At 37.1% G+C, this 23,750-nt stretch overlaps 2 protein-coding genes across 3 annotated transcripts; one reads left to right on the forward strand and one right to left on the reverse strand.

The window, feature by feature from the left end:
* Window positions 1-1,462: 1,462 nt before the first annotated feature.
* On the forward strand, window positions 1,463-8,394 carry LOC131010211 (phosphatidylinositol-3-phosphatase SAC1). Of its 2 annotated transcripts, XM_057937628.1 has the most exons (16): window positions 1,463-1,821; window positions 2,197-2,401; window positions 2,514-2,679; window positions 3,486-3,708; window positions 3,939-4,015; window positions 4,226-4,413; window positions 4,515-4,612; window positions 4,745-4,878; window positions 4,957-5,091; window positions 5,186-5,561; window positions 5,671-5,792; window positions 5,935-6,042; window positions 6,163-6,360; window positions 6,758-6,949; window positions 7,076-7,187; window positions 7,791-8,394. In XM_057937628.1, exons 1-16 carry the CDS (start codon window positions 1,666-1,668, stop codon window positions 8,043-8,045), a joined length of 2,745 nt encoding a protein of 914 aa, XP_057793611.1. In that variant the 5' UTR covers window positions 1,463-1,665; the 3' UTR covers window positions 8,046-8,394. The 2 variants fall into 2 exon arrangements, with proteins under 2 accessions (XP_057793611.1, XP_057793612.1); XM_057937629.1 differs by lacking the exon at window positions 1,463-1,821 and having other exon boundaries at window positions 2,251-2,385; window positions 7,791-8,393.
* Window positions 8,395-16,341: 7,947 nt separating this feature from the next.
* On the reverse strand, window positions 16,342-19,726 carry LOC131010212 (multiple C2 domain and transmembrane region protein 6). The gene has a single exon (XM_057937630.1). The coding sequence runs from the start codon at window positions 19,514-19,516 to the stop codon at window positions 16,580-16,582; it is 2,937 nt and encodes a 978-aa protein (XP_057793613.1). The 5' UTR covers window positions 19,517-19,726; the 3' UTR covers window positions 16,342-16,579.
* Between the last annotated feature and the right edge of the window lie 4,024 nt (window positions 19,727-23,750).

The raw sequence follows: 23,750 nt of genomic DNA on the forward strand, positions 1-23,750 counted from the left end.
ATTCTTATTTTTGTCTATTTTTTTTTATCAATTTCCATATCTAAAAATCATTAAATATCTAAAAATTATGATATATTAAAAACTATTAAATATCTAAAAATCATTATATTAGTATTTCAACAAAATAAATTCTATCCTATGTGATGTCGTATAATCACTTCATTATAATTTTCCTCAATTCTCATTCATTCATTTTCTTTTTTTAAATTTTAATCAGTTTCCATATACAAAAATCATTAAATATCTAAAAACTATGAAATATCTAAAATCATTATATTAATATTTCACAATTCAAGAAAATTTTATTTATATCCATAATGTAATTAATAATGGATTTGATACAGAAATGTTTAAGAATAGAGTTATCTTGGCCCCCACTAATTAATGAGATGGTTGATACGATAAATAATTACGTCATGTCTCTAATGTCTATCAAAGAAAGAGTTTATCTAAGTTCAGACAATATTTGCAAAGAAGATGGACAAATTGAGCTTGATGAACATGTATTCTCGGTTGAATATCTCGACACGATCAAGTGTTCAGGATTGCCAAATCGTGAAATTGAAAGAGGAATGCATAATCACGCTTCTAAAAAATATGATCAATCTAATGAGCTCCAGGCTGATAGTAACTCAACTTGGAAAACACGTAAGTGAAGGAAAACTCATTTAAAGAAAAAAAAAATGAGCACAATAAATTTTCTATAGCTAGAATGATTACAATTTCATCACATTTCACTAAATTTTCAATTCTGTTCCAGAGAAGGCAATTCACTATGAGTGTTTGTTTTGCTATGTCGACAATAAATAAAAGTCATCGACAATCTCTTTCAAAAGTAGGATTATACTTGCCGAAACTTATTCTTAGTTATGGACAATTCTACGTGGCAATCTCAAAAGTCACTAAAAAAAGAGGTCATATGCAAGACGCAACAACTAACGTGTTGTATGATGAAATTTTCCATAGATTTTGAGGTAATTGCAAATTTAATAATTTATTCAAACTTTTAAAGTTTAAGTTATTAATGATATTATTTAATTTATTTTTTTTCTTATTTTTTAATTATTGGTTTCAACTACAGACATCTAATATAGATACGTTTCAAATAATTGTTCCAATTTCTCTTTTAATATTTTTTGGATCGAAACTCTGCTTACATATAAATTTTATAAGACATTTAAATTTCAAATAAATATTACATATAACTTTTTTACTTTAAAACAATTTTATTAAATTTTCTATTTTTGTGAAAAATAATTCATGAAACAAAAAATATATTATTAATTTATAAATTTATATTTTAGTAGACCCCGTCGAATTTCGACGGGTCACTTACTAGTGTTAACTCTCTAAAGTGTTATTTTGTAACAAGTTTTAAAATAGCGATACTATTACAACGTTCGAAGGTGGTGTTAGAATTGCAGAACAAGCAGAAGTTGGTGCACTAATGAGCAATTAATCCAAATGTTTAAAATGCAAACGCGACTTCGGAATTATGTCATCTTAACCCGATTTCGTTGACAGTTTTGGAGGTTAAGAAAAAGAGCAAAAATGGCTGATACAGCAGAAACTATATAAGCAAAGGGACATTTCACAGTCTAGAAAACATCCAATTATCCAGATAAATTCGATCGAGTATTGCTCGATTCGAGCTCTCAATTCCCGATGTCGAAGCCGGAGAAGCCAAAATCCACTTCAGCGAATCTTCCGCCATCATTCGGGTCGAATTCTTCCAAAATTCACCCGTCAAACGACCCGGAAGGCCCTCCCGACCCGAATTCATACTCCTTGGAGAAATTCCGCCTCTATGAGACGAGAGCCGTGAGTTGGATTCCTCTTTTTTGTGTCAATGCTTTGGGAAGTCAAATTGCTTTAGGCTTTCGATTTAATTAGGTTTTGATGAGCTGATTTGCTTTGGCAAGTTTCAATATTTCTTAAAAAATATTCAGTTTACTCTACTGTTTAGCAATTTTGTCATCATTGTTGAATCAACGTTTAAGTGATCGTGTTTGATTTTGGGGTTAAATTCAGTTTATAACAGTATTTGCGTAATTGTTGGGCTTAACTGAGTAGAATTGTTTCTCTGTTTGTTGTTTTAGAGAGTATATTTTCTGATAGAAATGTGTATAAAGATAGAGCTTAAGGTGATTCTGTTTGTTCAATATTTTAGCATAATTCGTGGTTCTCTTTTTTCAGAGGTTTTATTTGATTGGAAGTGATAGGAATGAGAGGTTTTTTCGGGTATTGAAAATCGATAGAATGGAGCCTTCTGATTTGAATATCAGTGAAGATCCTGTGGTTTATCCTCCACAAGAAGTCAAGAGCCTGCTCCAACGGATTGGTGAGGGCAATCGTGCCACTGGAGGGTTAACTTTAGTTGCCAAGGTATATGGCATTGTTGGTAAGTCAGGAAATCAAAGGCATATTATGAGTGCAACTGCTATCCCATGTGCCAATTATGTTAAAAGTGTTTTGTGTCCTTGTTTATTCTTATTTTTCTATTGTTTTTATAGGTTGCATTAAATTCCTGGAGTCATACTACCTGATACTGGTAACAAAGCGGCGGCAAATTGGATCCATATGTGGTCATGCGATATATAGTATAGATGAGAGTCAAATAATCACTGTTCCACATGTTTCAGTTCAAACAGATGTTGCTCATTCTAAAACTGAGCTGCGGTAACTTCTCTATTTGCTTGGTTACTATCACCACTTAGTCGTTTATCATCTTTCTTCTGATGCAATACTCAAAATATATACAAGGCAGTGTTGTTTCCTTATCATATCTAGTGAGGTACATCTACCTCTAGGGCTGAAGGGTTCAACGTAACTACTTGGCCCTGTGCTCTTATTCGGTGGAGATATATGAAGAAGAGCATTAATTTGTCGGTCTCATCAAAGTTGCATCTTTTTAGTGCCAAGAGTCATTGTTGATACATTTTATTCTGTATATTTTAAGGCAGGAATGTCGTTCTGACATGACTGAAATATCTGTTCTGCTAATTTGACATGGATTTAGGATGTGGCCTCGCCCATAGTACGGGTTCTGGTTCAGAAAGGTTTTTTAGGCTATTGAGGTTATGATTATGTGGGACAAGATTTGGACTGATCTAGCATGCACCTTTTACTTGCAACACCATATTTCTGCTTCTTATGTAGATCCTATTGGATTGTAGTAACGGTGAGTAGTTTGTATTTCGTTATGTATTTATGTAGAGGGAATGACATTACCTTTCTTGGGTTCTAATGCTAACATTCTCCGTTGAGTCTCTTTGATGATGTGTTTTTATAAGTTGACAATTTATTCAAGAGTTAGAAAGTTATTTGCTTTCTTGTGTTTTTGGATTTCTTATATGAAATCTTTTACATCAGCCATAAATAGAGTTCAAAGATTTTGAAACATGGTACTGCTCGTCAACTGATTGGTAAAACAACTTTTCTTCTATAATATGTTTATATAAACTAAGCAATTTGCTTCATTTCAGGTACAAGAAACTTTTACAAAGTGTTGACTTGACAAATGATTTCTTCTATAGCTACACATATCCTATAATGCAAAGTTTACAGAAAAATGTGTTATCAATTGGTGAGGAAGGAATGCCATATGATAACATGTTTGTTTGGAATGCTTTTCTAACTCAAGCAATCCGGTCAAGGTGCAACAACACCATTTGGACAATAGCTCTTGTTCATGGGAATTTTAAACAGGTAGGTAGTTTAAACTGATGTTTTAAAAAGTTAAATTTTGTTTGACCAAAACTTGCTTTCTTGCCTTTATTTATGACCATGGCATACTAGTACTCATTTTCCTGATTTTTGGTTGAGAGCCACAGATGCTTTGAACTTGTGTGTTTTTGTTATTTTGAGGTGGAACAAGTCTGCTCATTTGTTCAAGGTAGCTCTTTTATTTTATGGAGTTTATATCCAATTGATTACAGGTTAGGCTGTCAATTTTTGGAAGAGACTTCAGTGTTACTCTGGTTTCCAGACGCTCTCGCCATTTTGCTGGGACACGGTACTTGCACTCATAGATTAACGCTATTTCGAACCTTGCTCTTTGTGCTCTCTTTTTTCATCACCAAAAACTTTATTGGCAATTGTGTATTTATACGCCATACCTTGTTCATATTTTTTATATGGATGAACTAATTAGCTTTGGTTGTGTGGCTTGCTGTGATAGACAGGTTTTAACTATCAAGCTAAATCGTATTTTCTTCTTGTGTAGTTATTTAAAACGAGGAGTTAATGATCATGGACGGGTAGCCAATGATGTTGAAACAGAGCAACTTGTTCTTGATGAAGAAGCTGGGTCATGTAAAGGGAAAATGAGTTCTGTTGTACAAATGAGGGGCTCCATTCCTCTTTTCTGGTCACAAGAGGCTTCAAGATTCAGTCCCAAGCCCGATATCATATGTGAGAAGAATACCAATTTTCATGATGTCTATTTAAGATATGTAACTTTACTGCTCTTTCCTTATAAGCTATCTATAATATCTTTGGTTTTCAACTTGCAGTGCAAAGATATGATCCTACATATGAGGCAACTAAACTGCATTTTGAAGACTTGGCAAGAAGATACGGGAATCCAATAATTGTTCTTAATCTGATTAAGGTTTGTACCACATTTTGCTGGCTTGCCTCGAGCATCTGAATGATTATAGTGTTTCATGATTGCTTTTTTCTGTTCTTTGAAAGCTGAAAGCAAGCTTTTCTCTTTCCCTTGGTTTTACTGGTTTAATTCCAGACAGTTGAGAAAAGACCCCGAGAAATGATGCTAAGGCGTGAGTTTGCTAATGCGGTTGGATATCTGAATCAGATTCTTATAGAGGAAAATCAACTGAAATTTATCCATTGGGACTTCCACAAGTTCGCAAAGACGTATGTGTGTTTCTTCAGGTCCGTAGGTGCAATGTCTGTCGTTTCTTGTATCCACTAACTGTTCTCCTTGTGTTTCAGCAAGTCTGCCAATGTCTTGGCAGTTTTGGGCGCAGTTGCAAGTGAAGCGCTCGACTTAACCGGATTCTATTACAGCGGAAAACCTTTGGTCACAAAAAAGAGGACAATTCAACTGTCTCGAACTAGCACTGCTAGGTAGAATTTTATTGCATCTGCTTGACTTTTTTGGAAAACCAACTTTATTAATCGAAGGGCACTACCTGAACTAACATTACATTGCTTTATACAGGGAGTCATCTCTTAGAGATTTAAGAGCTAATTCTAGTGATATTTCAAGGGTTAGTGGCGCCTCCGATATCTTAGCTAAGCAAGATAAGGAGTCTGAAAGTAATCAGCTTAATAGGAATAAAATTAATGGTAAATTATCACCACGGTTTCAAAGTGGAGTTCTACGTACAAACTGCATCGACTGCTTGGATCGGACAAATGTTGCTCAATATGCTTATGGCTTAGCAGCTCTGGGTCGCCAACTTCATGCATTGGGTTTAACAGACAATCCGAAGATCGATGCTGATAGCAGCATTGCTGCTGCTCTCATGGATATGTACCAGAGCATGGGTGATGCCTTAGCGCAGCAATATGGTGGCTCGGCAGCACATAATACAGTATACACTTCTCCCGAAACCCAAATCATACTATATGAACTATTTACCATATTTAATTATCATTTGGAGAAAGATTAGACTGAATGGTTCTTTTGTTGCGAAAACTTAGGTATTCCCAGAGAGGCAGGGAAAGTGGAAAGCTACAACGCAGTCTAGGGAATTTTTGAAGTCTATAAAACGATACTACAGTAATGCTTACACCGATGGTGAAAAGCAGGATGCAATAAATTTGTGAGTTAATCGATTCTCTCTATCGTTGAACTGCCTCTTAAAATGGTCTTAACTAGTCATGATGATCCAACTACAGTGGGGTTTTCATGAATTTTTGGTCGCATTTTCTGTTTCTAAGCCTATTTACTGATGATCGAAACAGATTCTTGGGTTACTTCCAGCCCCAAGAAGGAAAACCTGCCTTGTGGGAGTTGGATTCCGATTATTACCTTCACGTATCTGGGATCGGTGATGATCTTATGCCTGAAAGGTAAATCTATTTTTGTTTTGTTAGCATAGTCACTCGATTACTTCGATTGTCAGATTAAAATTATCCTTTTGCTGATTGATCTGTGAAATGATATTATTTTCTGTTAATCCCAAATGACAGTACATTGGATTATGTCAAGTCTTCAGTACCACGGTCTCCTTTAGCCCCAGTTCCTGCTTGCCAAGAGGACTTCTCGCGTATGAAGTTGACATCATTTGATAAATTGATAGAAAGAACATGTAGCTTTATCAAGGATGTAAGGCTTTGCAGTGAGCTAGATCAAAAATCAGGAAACGTCGGTGTGGCACCTGATGCAGCGTAAGCAGATATCCGGAGTAAATTTATCGTGGATTTTCCATATTTGACATTTAGGGAGGCTTTTCTATGTTTTGGAAATTATGATCGATTATACTCTTTGGAGGTGTTTACTCTTAGTGATAGGATAGATTGATAAAACATAGGATTGAGTTTGAGTACAAGCTCAAAATTAATCAATCCATCAATAAATGGTAGATTAGCTTGGACTATTTTTATCTATCCATCCTATCACTCAAAGTAAATGCCCCCTTAGATTATGCTCATATCATCACGATTTTACTAGCATAGGATTTTGTGTTTATGCTTTCAATCTTGTAATTATGAGAAAGAAATCTCTGTCGAGTATGTAGCCTACATAGATGTTAAGCAACTTATTTCCTTTACTCATCTGTTGCAGTGAAATACAGCTAAAGAGTCCAAATTGGCTTTTCGGTCAGAGGAAATATGAAGATAGTAGCTCTGCGCCAAAGGTGACTTCCAATGAAGCTGCAAGCAATGGAGCTCAAGAAGAGATGAAAATTGTTAACTTAAATGACCTTAATTTACTTTCTCCAAAAGTTGAAAGCAACGAAGAAGATGTCTTCCAGCAGTAATCTCCTGTCTCCTCTTCGATGAATTTTCAGATTCACAATTTATTTTCTATTTGAACTCTTTGATCTCATTGTGTAATGATATCATATGCACATAACAGTAATAAGGTCATCTCATTTTGTAGATACATGGCAATGACAACAGTTGACGAGGCTAGTGGTTGGTACGGTGGCTCTTTACTGGGAGATCAAGATGAGAGCAGCGAGACTTATCAGCATTATGCTGAACTTATTCAGGTAGGGATTCTCCTGAGAACCACCCAAATTAGTATTAATTAGCTTGTTAGTAATTAATAAAGTATTGTTTAATTTTAAAAATAAATTAAAATTCTAATTATCCTTCATGGTGAGGAAGAGCTCACACGAGTTTTTGTCTTCTCCATATTGGACAAAAACATGAAATTAGACTAAGAATACGATTTCGAATTATGCTATTTATGTCTCTCATGTGTTTTCTGTATCCTGTTTCCTTTTCTATATCAATCACCATTGAGCCCAAATTAGAATTCCCACCACACTTCATCCTACGTGGAACTTGAAATTAGAATTTCAGCAGCACTTAATCCTACGTGTAAGTCGAAAATTAATTACCTGGCAATTCAGGAGTTCGATCTCCCTTTGAATCTGCATGACCAGAATTGATCTCTTCACCAACATATCTGTTCGCTAGAATCTTCAGTTCTGGCGAACTGATATTGCCGCGTAATTAAGTTCTGCTAGAACTTGATTTTGGATTCTGAGTTTTCTATCATGCAACATACGAAATTGCTTTGCTATTTCTTAATATTTTTTCCAACAGCGTCAATGCCGTCAAGTCACGCTGAGTTGTTGAACTTGTAGGGTCCTGCAATGGAGCCTTTCGAAAACGATCTCGAGAAGGAAAAGTACTATGGCGATCTTCTTCATGTGAACATGGTCGACTGCATGGATGATGGTGATGCTGCTATTGAGGCAGACATGGAGACTGCCCTCAATGGGTGCGACCGGGTGAGCGCTGATCTCGGGGTTTTCCCCAAGTCGTGCAGCGCCCTCGTCGCAGATCCAAGCCAGTTAACGCGGTGGATCATCGGAGAAGACCGGCTGCAGAAGCTTTGAACGGCAGCCTGCAAGCAAAACTATTGCTAGAGCTGTGTTTGTGGCCTGCTTTTTTAAGGCTTGAATTCATGTAAGCGCCTATTATCTCATAGATTTACACACACCCATATGGATGTGTGTGTTAATCGTTCCTTTGTGCGAGGAAGATTGTCAAACTGTGTGTATATAAATACTATTTTTAAAATTTATTGTAATTTATTTGTGACGTGTCAAGAGCGGTAACCCTAGCTAGTTCTTTGTATCTACTAGATCCAAATGTAATCTTGTTGTGTGTACGTGATTGTAAAGATCACAATATATCTCTAATTGATAATGGAATTTTTTTATCAGAGAAAAAATTTGAATTAATAGATGGTACCAGTAGTACCTAAAACTTAATACAAGAAGAGAGCTCAAAGTCTTTTGAGCACCAGTCAGAGAAACTCAACTCCAAAGCTACAACTTTAAAAATTTTGTTCCAACTCCGAAGTGTTCCTTTGATTTCCACAACCAATTGTTGAACTTCCCACGTCTCACCTTCAAACCTACTATCATTCCTCTTCTTCCATAGTAACCAAATTATGCAAATCCATAACGCCTTGAGAAATTTTCCACTTTTCTTCCCTTTTCCCAAATTCATGAACAGTAGAAAATGTTGTGCAATGGATTGTGGTCTTGCCGAGCTGATTCCAAGCCAAGTGTAGATGCAATCCCACACTTGCATCACTTTCGGGCAGCATAAGAACAGGTGATTCGCCGTTTCGGTGCTTGATACACATCCATTAATTACACCAAGGCTCCTCAACTGGAATCGCCACCTTCCTCGTTATCAAGTTATCGCAAGTTGCTAATTTGTTTCTCAAACATCTCCACGCTATGACTCTGGCCTTGTGGGGGGCAGGCGCACCCCACAGTTTTGCGAAAACCTTCGTTCAAGTCGTGTGAGGCGGGTTCTTCATTCTTTCTAGCCGCAATAATGGAGTATGCCGACTTTGTTGAAAACACTCCTTCCTTGGATGCCTTCCAGATCCAATCATCCGCTTTACCTGCACTTGGATCACAATTTGGTAGAGAATTAGTAAAATTAAAAATCATCCCCCTCTCCGTCTCGAACAGCTCCCTCTTCCATTTGATCTCCCATTCCCATTTGCCATCCACCCTCTTCCCCACCTCACTAATTAACAGCTCTTTATTCTCACAAAGATGATATAATCTCGGAAACTTACACCTAAGAGGTTTCTCCCCCACCCACCTATCTAACCACAACTTGGTGCCCCGACCATCGCCTATTCGACGCTCAAGGGTTTCTAGAAACCAACCTACCCCCTCCCCCAGCGTCTATGACCTTCGCCCACCACCCCCTTCCCTGCCCTCTTGTCCCCGAGCAGCTCATCCCCTCTTCCCCCCATTCGACACCACCATAAATTGACCTTACTATCTTTGCCCACAGCACCTCGCCTCCCTCTAGGAACCTCCACAGCCATTTTGCAATCAAAGCTTCATTAAACCACTCAAGGTTCCTAAAGCTCAACCCACCTACATTTTTATTGCGGCATAGATCGCTCCACTTAACCCACGTAATTGTAGACCCATTCCCGTTCCCTCCCCAAAGGAATTTACCAAACATAGAATTAAAACATCTCACCACGGTTTTTGGAATAAAAGAAAAGGAGAGCTGATAAATGGGAATAAGGCTGTAAATGAACAGAGCTACTCGCGAGCTATTTGAGATTCGGCTCGAAAAAAGCTCGTTCGGAGCTCGATTCGATAATAAACGAGCCGAGCTCGAGCCTTATTTCGAGCTCGAAATTTTTATCGAGCCGAGCTCGAGCTTGACAGTGCTCGGCTCGTTGAGCTCGTGAACATGTTCGAATTCGATTGTTCGCGAACATGTTCGCGAGCCTGTTCACGAACCTTCAATCGAGTTAATACACGAGCCTTAAACGAGTCGAACTCGAACACGAATAACATATTAATTAAGAATATTTTCTTAAATTTATAAAAAAATCGAGCTTGAACATCATATATACGAACATCTAACGAGCCGAGCTCGAGCTCAAGCTCGAATTCGACATTATCAAGCATCACCCGAGCCGAACTCGAACCGAGCTCGAGCTTAGTATGTGGGTGACAAGCCGAGCTCAATCATCAAGATAAAAGCTCGAATCGAGCTCGAGCCGAGCTCGAACACCCGAATATTTAAACGAGCCGAGCTCGAGCCTGCTTGTATTCGACTCGGCTCGACTCGTTTACAGCCCTAAATGGGAATAGCTTGCAAGACCGATTTTAGCAAAGTAATGCAACCAGCCAAGGACAGTACTCTCTTCTTCCATCCCGCAATCTTCATTTTAATCTTTTCCACCATCGCATTCCAGTCAATGACATTTTTCCACCGGCCTCCAATTTTGATTCCCAAATATTTAAATGGAAACGTTCCCACCTTGTACGTGAGCTCCACCGCCATCCCCCTTACCTTGTTTTCATGAATTCCAACGCCCATGATACTACTCTTGTTAAAGTTGACAGCAAGTCCCGATATGAATTGGAACAGTTGTAGAATGACCTTTGTCGTCTCTGCGTTCCTTTCATTATCGTCAAACACAATAATTGTATCGTTGGCGTACTGTAAATGTGAAACCTGGACTTTCTCCTTTCCGACCAAGGTTGGGAACAATAGTTGATTTGTCGTCGCTCTCTCTAATTGATAATGGATTAATGGTGATATTTTATTAGAGTTATAGCTCACATACGCTTACAATGACTCAAACTCTATATCTATTAGTCAATCTCAAATTGATAATGGTGATATTTTCTACAATAAAGAAGAAATAACTTTAAGAAAATATCACCATTAAATGGTGATATTTTCTTAAAGTTATTTCTTCTTTATTGTATAGTATTTCTTTTTTAGAATCATGTATATTAAATGACTTAAACTCTCGATCTATTAATTAATCTCTAATTGATTCTTCAAAAAAATTAATCTCTAATTGATAATTGTGATATTTTATTAGAGTTATTTCTTCTTTATTGTAATTTTCTTTTAGAATTACAAGAGATATATTTATTATAAACGTGGTCTTGGATACAACCTAGTTGCACCCTCACTTAAACCCTAATCTGCACCCTAATTCGTACTCATATCCTGACCCAAACCTTATAAATAACATTATTTTGGGTGCGGATCATTCTGATTGTACGGTGCACCTCATTGTACCCAAGTTTTTATGTTTATTATATACTCCCTCCGTCCCAATAGTAGTGTCTCATAACTTTTGGGCACAGAGATTAAGAAATGTGTAAAAAGTAGATAAAGTGGATTGATGGAAATTATTTAAATATTAGGTACAGAGAAAATATATTGTCAAAAAAAGAATGAGACATTTTAATTGTGATAATTTATTAGAGTTATTTCTTCTTTATTGTATATATTTTTTTTCAAAATTACAAGAGCTATCTATTATATAATTAAATAATTAAATAAGCAACTCACAGACAGATCGGACAACTACACACACAAAGATGAGAAAACTACATTGCATGCAGACGAGATTGAACCCAAGACCTCTCACAAAGGACTGAAGGAGAATCTTTGGGTGTTTCAGCTTTGTCACTTGAGCTAAGTCTCATTGGCTTCTATGTTGTATATTTTAATGCAATTAACTTTTAACTTTTAATTATTCAAAACTAGAAATACAACCTCAAACTAAGTTAATCATTGATCTTTCTCAAATTGAAAAGAAAACAATGAATTGTAAATGTCATTGATATTCTAATTTTCTCATTTTCATTTTATTTCATTATAACTCTTTAATGTTCAAATTCAACATTTCATTAAAATTATACTCATTCCGTCCCTGAAATGACTTCCTCTTTGGAGACGACACGAATTTTAAGAAAAAGTTGTAAAGTGTATTGATAGTGGAGAAAAAATGTTATGATTATTATTGAAAGTTGTGAAAATGTGTTATAATTAGTATTGAGAGTAGTAAAAAATGAAAAGTAAGAATAAATAAAGTATTATTAGTGGTAGGGTAGTTGTCCAAAAATAGAAAGAAAGAAAGAGGAAGTTATTTAGGGGACATCCCAAAAAAGAAAAAAAGGAAGTTATTTCAAGGACGGAGGGAGTATTTCAATATTACATTACTTAAAATAAAATACAATATTTAAAATGAAATTAGAATAACTAAATTCCGACGGAACTTCGGTAAGAGGATGCCATTTTTTTTTTTCAAAAATAACCATTGTCAAATTTTTATATATTTTTTTATTACGCTGCGCCTTCAAAAATAGCCATTCTCCGGCTTTAATTTTTGTCCTGCACTCAAGCACCTCCACCTCGTCAGCTCGGCAGGGGGCTTGAGCCGCGTTGTGGATGCCCTTATAGAGTGACACAAATTTTAATAAAAATGGTTGATTATATTGTGCGTGAAAAAAGAATCTCTCCTTAAAGGGTCTCATCATAGAGATAGTGTTAATAATGATAATTAATTGTACTGTGAGTGTTCTCTTTAGTTGTAAATTTATCATGAGAAATTGAGGGATAAACAAAATTTCACCCTTTAAATTTTCCTTTATTTTCCCTCATTTCCTACAAATAGAATTTGACCATTACTCATTCTTCTTTTACGCCACAAAGGAGGAATAATATTATCGCCTATTTTTTTGTGTGATATTGTAATGAAAATGAGGAATGAGTAAGGGTTAAATTCTATTTTGTAGGAAATGGTGGAAAAGAAATGAATTATTTAAAGGGTGAAATTTTGTTTGTCCCTCATTTTCCCATGATAAATTTACAACTAATAAAAATGCACCCTAAGTGAAAAATTGATTCACTATGTAAAATAATAGATAAATAAGTTGATATATTAAGAGTTATATGTTGTGGGTTAATATCCATAAATAAAATATAATTATTTTTATGGACATCCTAAAAAAACTATGACTATTTCTCCGGGATGAGTGAAATAAAAATACTATAAATTTAGTAATCAATTTAATATAAATATCATAGATTTTGCAATTACTAGTTTTTTAAAGGAATTTTTGCAATTTCTATATTACTAAATTTCTCAATCTGACAGACATGCACAGTTCCTATCTGTAAAGTAACTATTTCCAGCAAAAATAATTTAAAATGCCCTTTCGAACGTTATAGACTTTCGTCGAGTACTTAGTTCAACAAATGCTCAATTATATATCAAAACCATTTCTTTTATATAGAAATCTCAACTATCAAAGAGCTCTAAAAAAAAATGTGTGATTGTAAGAGCTCGGTTCCAAATCAAGATTTTCATCAACAAAGCTTTTACAAGATTATTTTGCCTGGCACAAGCACATGTGGCGTGGTAATGTTCTCATTTTTTTCACTTTTTAATTCGTAGATTATTACATATATACGTATTTTTTATTTCAGATTTTTTTTTTAGACTTGATTTTTTTATTTCAGATTTAAGGCTAAATGTTCATTATTTCAGTCTTCTTTCTTCAACCCCACTTTGAAAATAATGCAAATAACTAAATATGAATAAAAAAATCCCCTAAAACATCTTCTTCTTTTTTAAAGAAAACATATATTTCCCTTTAAAAAAAAAAATTATTCCTCCACCCGAAAGAATTTTCATTTTGTACTATTATTTTTTTATTTTTTATATAGTCAATTTATTTATTTATTTATTTTGATAGAGAATTCCACCACCATTTCTGAAGCATATGGAAAAAGATATAAAAGGAAATGCGACTTTAACAGTCGCTTGCAGAGGCAAATGGCGAGTAAAATTGTTGAAGGATGAGGATGGCATATATTTTGGTGATGGATGGGAGAGATTTTTTCGAGAAAATTATTTGGAATTTACTAACCTCTTGATCTTTACATATCATGGAAATTTGAAATTCAATGTAAATGTGTATGATGCTAGTGGATTTAAGATTAATTAGTTTTTCTTGTGGAAGATGAACCCAAGATTAAGGATCATTCAAGATTTTATGCAGTATAAATAGGAAATGGGATTGTACGTTGTAATCTATTTGACTCGGCTTCAAAAAGAAGTGTTACTCATCATTCATTTCTAAAATTTCACAAATTATGAAATTATATTCCCATGTACAGAGTTTCATTTAATTATATGTAGTGTTTTAGGTGTTTCAGTATTATTGGGATATCGGAATTGTAAGGCATCCTTTTTATAAAAAAAGATCGCGCCACTCTATATTTCAGTAGTAATTATATATAAGCGAATTCGTCTTGAATTTTCCTAAATAAAACCTACTTCATCTATCTCAAGTAATTGTTCTAAAAAAAAGGATTAATTATTTATTTATTATTTATAGCCTTAACTTTCAACAAATTTTAGTTTATATCCTAAATTTTTATTTATTTTTTATATAGCCCGAACTTCGAAAAATTATTTAATTATAGCTAGAATCACATCAAAACTATGAAAGTCATTTTTTCAAATCTAAATTTCACATGAAACGATTACTACTGCCACGAAATCAATCCTAATGTATTATGCACTAAAGGAGATTTTTAAAGATAGGTAGCCAATCATTATTGGGCCACTGACGAAGTTAGAATTACGTCTAAAAGTTGGCATCATTGCACTAACTTTTAGGTGCGAATTTGACTACGTGGTGGTCCGATGACGATGTGCTACCTACCATTGGAAACCTCTTTTCGTGTAGAATACATTATGCTCTATTTTTGTGACATGCAATTGATCATCATTTTAGCTATAGTTACAATAAAGAATAAACTATTAACATAATTTTGGTGCAATTGTAGCTATAACTAAATAATTTCTTCAAGATCAGGCTTATACAAAAAATAAATTAAACATGAAACTATAAATAAAAATTTGTTAAAAATTCAGACTATATTAAATTGCAATTATATAAAATTTCTCATCGACGTCGATCTGACTTGAACCGAGCTACGAAATCTCAAATAATCTCAAATAAAAAATCTCAAATAATCATCTTTGTTCACTTACGTAAATTGGGAGTTACTTGTTATAATTAGCTATTAGCATAGGTTATTTTCAATATTTACCAAATTATGAAATTTCATATTAAATGTACAAGGTTCATTTAATCATATGATGTCAGCTCCAATATTGATGCCATGTTGTTGGGACACTTTCGTACGATCTCATTCGATTTTGGTAAAATTTAAAATTGTGTGTAAAATAATATATATATATATATATATATATATATATATATATATAGGGTGTGGTTCTAGAGAGAACTACATTATTTGTGAGAACGTGAGAACCATCAAATCTAATGCATTCACTGTAAAAATTAATGCATTCGCTGTTAAAATTAATGCACTCAAAAAAATAAAAAAAATTGCTCCCTTCAGGATTCGAACCCAGGATTCGCATTCATCCAACAAGATGATACATCCACCGTAGATCTTAATAATCGAATGACTGAAAATGGTTCTCCGTTCTTTTTTATTTATGGTTCTTTCCTGAACCTCTCCCTATATATATATATATATATATATATATATATATATATATATATATACACTGAAAGGTCGTATATTTATAATTAAAAAGTTGTGTGTAATTTGAAAAAAAAAATCAAATTATGTATTTATAGATAAATATTCATCCTTAAATATTATTACCAGTCAATTATTTCATTCATCTCGTGGAGGAGACCTAATCCTAATCGAAACATCAAAGCGGGCACCAAAAAACTCTCTTTTTCAAAAGCTCGTTATTTTATCCGCTTTATGCTATTCAATGCTATGAAAAACAATATCAAATCCTACAACAATTTCTTCTTCTTCTTCTTCTTCTTCTTCTTCTTGCGTGATTGATTTTCGTGTACAGCTGCTATTTTTCTTGCATGTGATACAAGATGATCTGAAACCCACATATTCAAATCATTGAGACCAGTCACTGTTTGCAGGTACGTTTTAATGGCGTGCAATAGGTGTTTGAGAAAATGACTAAGAAGGAATGAAGGTATTGAAACGTTGACCATCACCAAAAATCAGTGAACAGAAAGAAGAGAAAAACTGTTCCTTCTTTTTGTGGGAGATTGATCTTCGTGTAAAGTTGCTATTTTTCTTGCATGCGATGCAAGAGTCAAGACGAACTGAAACCCACATTTAAATCGTTGAAACCAGTCATTATTTGCAGGTACGATACATTTAATGGAGTTCCAACATTGCGTGCTCCACATGTTTGACAAAATGTCTGAGAAGAAATGAACCAATTTCATAAAAGAGTTGGCCTGAAAGTGAAAACACTCTTATAGTCTTATTACAAACAGACAGATTTCCCAAGGTAAAGTTACAGACACTAAGATATTGAAATCTTGAATATAACCAAAAATCAGTCAACAGAAAGAAGAGAAAAAACTGTTCTGCTTAATACATTGAATTTGAAACTGAATACTGTCATTAAAAAAAAAAAACTGTGGCTCATAAACATTGATGCTTTTGTTGCAGTCTTATTTGATTTATTCATTCACTACATAAAATTCTTGTTTTTTTTCCTTTTTTTTTTTTGTTTAGAAAGGGGTAGAGTGATTCCTCAGAGAAGTGAGTCTGATCTCGACGGCAACCTCTTGAAGAAGTTAACCGGTATCGGCGGCACCTTGTACCTGAACCGCGGATGGCGCAGCACAAAGAGGCCGATGAGGAGGGCGATGATCTGGAAAGGCGTGATGTAGAGAAGCACAGCCCACGCGAACGAGAAAGCAGTGAATATGGCGGTTGCCCTCGGATCCCTCCAGCTCAGCAAGCAGAGGATCCTCTCTCCCTGTATCGCCATGTCCGCGGACACAGTCTGAACCCGTCCCGCCACCGTCCGTATCCTGTCGTATCTCATCTTCACAATGTCGAGCACTCTCGACTGTGGGGTTGGGAAAGGCTCGAACTCCTCATCCAGCTCGTCTGAGGTGGTGCCCTCCGCCTGAGAGAGGCCAGCGTCCATGTGGGGCGGGTGCCTCGGCTTGAGCCTGTAGTTCCACATTCCGATGGAGAAGAGGTAGAGGAAGAATGTGGGGAAGATGAGCTCAGGGTAGCAGATGAGAATCACCAGGAGCAGGTGCACCAGCAGAGTGGTGAGGGGCTTCTTCCACAAGCAGATGTCGCGGAGCCACGTGGACGCGTCTTGCACGACATTGATCACCAGCATGAGCCGGTAGAAGTTGGCCTTGCTTTTTCTCATGCTGTAGATGTGGTTGTCCGCATCCGTCATGTACTCCACCACCTCGCCCCCCAGGGGGGGCTCGGCCCGGCCCAGGGTGGAGGCCACGATTGTGGAGGCGAAGTGGCGGAGAAGCTCCACATGCTTGATGTGGATGGGCTGGATGTAGTGCATCTTTGGTAGCAAAGGCCGCCCGTACTGCGCTAGCAGGTGCACCCACGCGGTGCAGGTGAAGCGGATGGCCAGGTGGAGCTCGCCGTTTTTCTTTAGACCCCCGGGGGTTATTACGAGGAGGGGGTACGCGTGCGTATACACGCGATCGGTTTCTAAGGTAGACAGCCTGATCCTCACCTTCCCCATCCGCTGATCCTTCCCATCCCTACCGTTGACATGATTGTTGTCAAAAACGCCTATGGTGATGACGGTGCAGGAATCGTACACGTCCCACGTATACTGCTCGTTCCACAGAGGATGCAAGTTGTGAACTAGAGTTCTGGTCCTGACCCATTTGTTCCCATATTTAGCCACGCAGTAGGCGTCAGTGAGCTTCCCTTCCTTCCCCTTCATCGCCTGCAGGTTCCTGGCCCCCAATATCCCGACTTCGAGAACACCCACACTGGCCTTCCTGAGCTGCCCTGCACCCGGCTGCAGGTCACTGCTCAAGTGGATGGTCTCGTCGAGGACGTGGTACCCCGTGTCGATGCTGAGCCGGAGAAGCACCCTGCTCGCAAACTTATCCTTCTTCTGATCCTCCTCGTTCCCGGCCACGGACACCTTCTGCAACACGTACCACTTGGCGTCTGTCAGCTTCGTCGTCTCCACCCTCTTGGGCACGTCCCTCACCGGGATCAGGCACCTCCCGATCGTCTCCCCACCGGCCGCGTTGTCCTCCACGCTCACGCGTATGTACTCGTTCAGAGGCTCGCACGCCACGTACATGAGCTCCTGGTTCCACTCCGGGTTCACGCCCTTTGTGGTCGCGGCCCTCGTCGTCCTCCCCTGCCCCGCGATCTCCACCCTCACGATCGGATCGGGCGGCTTCGACTTGTCCGAAGGGACCAGATCCTGAGCCGCAATCACATGGACTCTGAGGTAATACATCCTTGGCGTGTAGTAAACTTTTGATCGGGTGGTTATCATGTCATCCTCGTTTATGGTATAAGCATCTGAGTGCCATGCCCTCGGGAAGGCCTCATCTGCTTGAGTCCCCATCCATATTGCCAGCATAATGTCTCCTCTCTTCAGTAGCTGCCCCTCCTTGTCGAGCAGTTTGTATGACTGCGCGGCCAGGGGGCTGTCGGGGGGCACGCGTGTGGGCACGTCGGGCACCTCGAAGGTCACCTTCCCGACAAAGTCGTCCTTGGATACATCCTTGTCCTTCACAGTCACCTCTATCTGGCTTGTCTGCAGCATCTCCTTTGAGAATGCAAACACCTTGTTCCACACCGGATTCTGATTCTTCTCGAAGTGCTTCGTCACGCCCTTGTAGTTCCCGATTTTCACCTCCACGTATGGGTCAAGGCTCCCAGTGACGTCCTTCACCGGGAGGTCCATGGCCCTAACGACGCTTACGTAGAGGAACTCCATCGGCTCGACCATGTCGTAGGTGCTCGCAGTCTTGTCCCTCCCCCAGTACCCCAGCCTCGCAGCTAGGGGCGGGGTGGTCTCCACCACCCCGTACTCTGGCTTCTGGGTCGGAGCCTGCATTTGCATCACTGTCGTGGTAGCAGATGTAGGCTCCGCCTTGGGTGCGGGAGCGGGGACCCCGCTCGCATAACCATTCCCAAGCGAGTAGAAGGTTTTCATGCCTCTCCCCTTCTTGCTCTTGTCAGTCTTATCATGGGCCACCGCCTCCGGTGGTGGGCGGTTGTCCGGAGCAGGAACCTCTTCCTGGTCTGGCTCGACAGCATCTGTCGAGTCAGACTGGCCATGCACTGCATGCACTCTGAGAGCGAGGTCGCCCTTGACATGGGAGAAGATGCCTCTTTTGTCGAGAGGGTACCTCTGCACGGTGGCTTGCTCCTCCGACGAGGGTACAGAGGTGGCAGAGATCCGTACCTTTCCGAGGAAGTTCCGGTGGTGGCCGTGGTTGTTGTCGTTGTAGACGAAGACCTCGATGGTCTGAGAGGGCAGAGCAATGGGATTCCTAACTTTGAAGACTAGCTTCTCGTTCCAGGTAGGGTTGAGGCTCTTGTGCTTGGTCGAAGTTCTCTTGCGCTGCCCCTCGAACTCGATTTCAACGAAGGGGCTAGCGCTGCCGTGGCCGTCTTTGGGCATGAGGTCCGTCGCATCGACAACTTCCACCACTAGTTTGGCCATGATGGAAGAGAGAGAGGACTATGATTGGATGAAGATGGTGAAGAGAGAAGAGAGAAGGGGAGGAAGTGGCAGAGTCATGAAAAACAGGGGATGAAGGTACATTTGTAACATGTTATTGTAAGAAAAGAGATGATTGTTTTATTGGAATATTATAAGGTTGGTCCCAACGCAGGTATATATCTCTTTGTTTGATCACTGTGTGTTGTGTGTGATTATATTCTGCAATGAAAAATTCAATGGGATTTTATCTGGCATGGGAAATCAACTTTTTCCTCTTTTCTTTTCATGGATTCTTTCTTCATGGGATCTTAAAGGAGTCGTATCGAAAAGCGGAAATTACAGTTTAATATCTAAATTAAAAGTCATGTAGTGAAAAATGCTTTCAAGTTTCAACTATTGATAATTATAGTTAAATTCTGTAGGAGCGACAAATTGCATTTTGAATTCTATTTATTATTATTATTATTATTATTATTATGAAAACGGTGTTTAATCCATGCCAATTTGATAAATACAAAACGGAACTCCACGTCAGATTGTCAACGACCGAAATTAAATATTGGGACTTATTAGTAGATAGTAAATAATTTGGATATTCTATTTAGGGTTAATTGCCCCTAAATACACCATCTTTCCTTGAATTCTATAATTGCACATCACCTTTAAAATCCGCCTCTAAATACACCGCCTTTTCTTGAATTCTACAATTGCACATCACCTTTAAATCCGCCCCAAAATACATTACCTTTATATTTTTTCTGTTTTTGCACATGACTAAAAAATCCTCAAGAAATAAATTAAAGTTGTTAATTTATAAATTGAAATATCTTTTTAGCAGCGGAAATATAATAAAATAAAATTCTTTATTTATTTTTATAAAGAATTTTATTTTATTATATTTCCGCTGCTAAAAAGATATTTAAATTTATATTTAACACTTTAATTAGATTAGGGTGTTACCACTTTAAATGACGTGGCTTCCAGATTGGCAAAACTGTGTCGTTTTGAATGTTACTCCCTCCGTCCCGCTATTAATGGCTCGTATTCCATTTTGGGTTGTCCCAACATAAATGGCTCGTTTCTATTTTAGGAAATAATAAGGGAACAATTAATCTTAATTAAATCACTAATTATCTCCCTAATGAACACTCTAATTACTAATTAGGCAAATACACACATTTCACCAAAAAACATAAAACCAATCTTCTATCTCTCTCTCTGCCTGAGTCTCCCATCGCCACCACCTTCACCATCTCATAAACCCTAGCGCCGCTTGGTACACGACGCATCTGTGCCCGTGGGCTCTGCGCCTGGTTCACGACGCCCCTCCACCAGCCGTCCTTGTAGAAGGTGTCCACCTCGTCATCCGGATTGAAGCCCTTGACGACCTCCTGTACCGGTGGCGCGGGCATCACAAACGACGGCGCGAGGACGGTGGCGATCCGCCTCGATTCGTGCCCGAAAGCCCACTCCAGCCACCCTATCTAAGTGAAACCCTAGCAGCGGCGGGGCGCGGCTGAGTCCGAGCGACGGTGGCTTGAGCAAGAAGACGATACAGAAGCTCAAGGCGATCTGCCGCGATTCGCGCAGAAAGCCCACTCCGGCTGCGTCTATCTACCGTCCACCCCTCTGGGTAAAACCCTAGCAGCGGCACGGCGCGGCGCGGCGGAGTGCGAGCGGCGGTGGCTTGAGCGAGAAGATGATCCAGATCTGTTCTGAAGATTTCTCCATGTTTGATTGAAATTTTCGATTGATTTGTTATTGAGATTTCTCCAATTGCTTGATTTGTTTGATGTGTTTGATTAGTTTTCGTTTTGAAATTTTCGATTTCTCCAAATTTCATTCTATGTTCTTGAGATTTCTCCAATTTTGTTTGATTTGTTTGAGTTCGATTGGTTTTTGAAAAGTTTGATTGGTTTCGAAAATTTTATGTTCCTGAAATTTTCATACTCTGTTCCTGAAATTGTTGATTGATTTCAGTCTTTGTTCCTGAAATTTTGATTGACTGGTTCGATTGCTTTTTTTTTTTTAAGCCAAGATTAGTTCGATTGGTTTTGGTTTCGTTGAATGAATGTGTATCTAATTTGTTTAATCAGTTTGAATTATTAACCATTACTAAACACACGTGAACCACACCCCTTTTCACTTAATTTCCTTCTCCTTAATCTCCGTGCCGAAAAGTAGCGAGCCATAAATAGCGGGACGGAGGGAGTATGATCGTATGTGTTACCATTTTATTAACGTGGACCAATAATTGCATGTTCCCACACTAAGTATACTATGTATGCTTATCCCATATTTAATATTTCAGGTAAATAACATTGGAGGCGCGTGCAGAATCGAATGAGCGCGTCGAACCTCTTTAAAAAAAAATGTTTCTTTCAAACTCATTATATTATTCATGTGGTACTTTTGATTATTGTAACTCTAAATTCCAAATTATATCGAATTCGTGTGAAATTTATTAAAATAAAAGTTTCATTTTATTTTCTTAATGTCATGACTTGTTTATTTTTTTAATTCAAGTTTTTTCTAAAAATTTATTAGAGAATTTATTTCTTTACGAAAATACTTATATATATATATATATATGATTTTAAACTTTATAAAGAATTTTATTTTATTATATTTCCGCTGCTAAAAAGATATTTAAATTTATAAATTAACACTTTAATTTATTTCTTGAGGATTTTTTAGTCATGTGCAAAAACAGAAAAAATATAAAGGTGATGTATTTTGGGGCGGATTTAAAGGTGATGTGCAATTGTAGAATTCAAGAAAAGATGGTGTATTTAGGGGCGGATTTTAAAGGTGATGTGCAATTGTAGAATTCAAGAAAAGGTAATGTATTTAGGGACAATTAACCCTTCTATTTATAATTATCAATAGGTCAAAGCATTTTTGTTAGATAGACATGTCATCCATCATATGATATTACAAAGATGTATTGTGTGTGTTAATAATTACGGAATAAAAGACATAAAATATTTCGCTATTGCTGCATTGAATTTTGGATGATGAAATTGGCGTCGGTTTCCCTTATTCACCCAAGAAAAATTTCCACTCATTTTTATTTATTTATTTTGATTGCGTTGATACCTTTACAATAAAAAAAAAATAGCACTAAGTAAAAGGAGATCCACTATATATATCATAGTGTCATGAAAATATGCCATGCATGTTGGGGCATTCGGCAAAAGAAATACGTAGTAATTGGTTATCTAATAAAAGGATATATTAGATAAAGTTGAGGTATTCAAAGATTTTTTATTGTGAAATGTCTTAAGTTTAATCTGGTCTGCGTGTGATGCACTTTTCTCATCTTTGTATGGATAGTGGTTCCATCTGCATGCGATTATTTTTTCATTTTTATGTGATGTAGAAGGCCCGCCTGCATGTGGATAGTTTATTTGATTATATAATAGATGTCTTCTATAATTCTAAAAAAATAAATAAAAAAATAGAGCACATGTGACAATATGACGTGATAATATAAACGCCTGAACAAATAATGTGTTAATTGTAGAGCTTATAATGGGCTAAGGCTTATAAAATGGACAAATATAAAACCTAAGTTTCATTTTTAGTGAATAAAAGTATATACTCACAGCTCGTGGACGTGTTTTGGATTATTTCCAATAGAAAAATAAATACAGTATTAGTGGGATTTGATAATAAATGGGGAATATTATTTTGGGATTATTATGGCTAAAAAATACACGAACTTTGAAAAAAATTGTAATTTTCACATGAATTTTTAATTAAGCCAAAAAAATACATGAATTTATATTTTTGTTGCAATTTTCACATAAGTTTGACTTTTAATGAAATTAGAACTTAATTAACAATCAAAATTAAATCAAATATATTAATTTTTACTTTATTAGACCTCTGAGCTTCTAAATGTTCTTCATTATCATAAATTAGACCAACATCATGTGAATTTTCGACTGTCAACAAAGCTCTAATTTCGTCGAAAGTCAAAATCAAGTGAAAAGTGCAACAAAAATATAAATTCATGTATTTTTTGTCTTAATTGAAAATTTATGTGAAAATTGCAACTTTTTTTAAAATTCGTGTATTTTTTGGCCATAACCCCTATTATTTTATACTTCAATTTGGGTCAATTTTCAGATTTAGACATGCTTTCGACTTTAACATATCTGAAATTTGGAGTGTCAACCCGATTTTCTAGTATTGAAAAAATTGAATCATTCGTCCTAAAAAAAGCATA

The sequence above is a fragment of the Salvia miltiorrhiza genome, chromosome 2 (assembly GCF_028751815.1).
Source record: "Salvia miltiorrhiza cultivar Shanhuang (shh) chromosome 2, IMPLAD_Smil_shh, whole genome shotgun sequence".
NCBI classification, from domain to species: Eukaryota; Viridiplantae; Streptophyta; class Magnoliopsida; order Lamiales; family Lamiaceae; genus Salvia; species Salvia miltiorrhiza.

Bases quoted from the DNA above. Each gene is read 5' to 3' on its own strand.
- LOC131010211 (XM_057937628.1), top strand. From the start codon at position 1,666: ATGTCGAAGCCGGAGAAGCCAAAATCCACTTCAGCGAATCTTCCGCCA. The intron at 2,402-2,513 runs GTAAGTCAGGAA...TTGTTTTTATAG, and splicing joins CAAGGTATATGGCATTGTTG to GTTGCATTAAATTCCTGGAG. The intron at 5,092-5,185 runs GTAGAATTTTAT...TGCTTTATACAG, and splicing joins TCTCGAACTAGCACTGCTAG to GGAGTCATCTCTTAGAGATT.
- LOC131010212 (XM_057937630.1), bottom strand. From the start codon at position 19,516: ATGGCCAAACTAGTGGTGGAAGTTGTCGATGCGACGGACCTCATGCCC.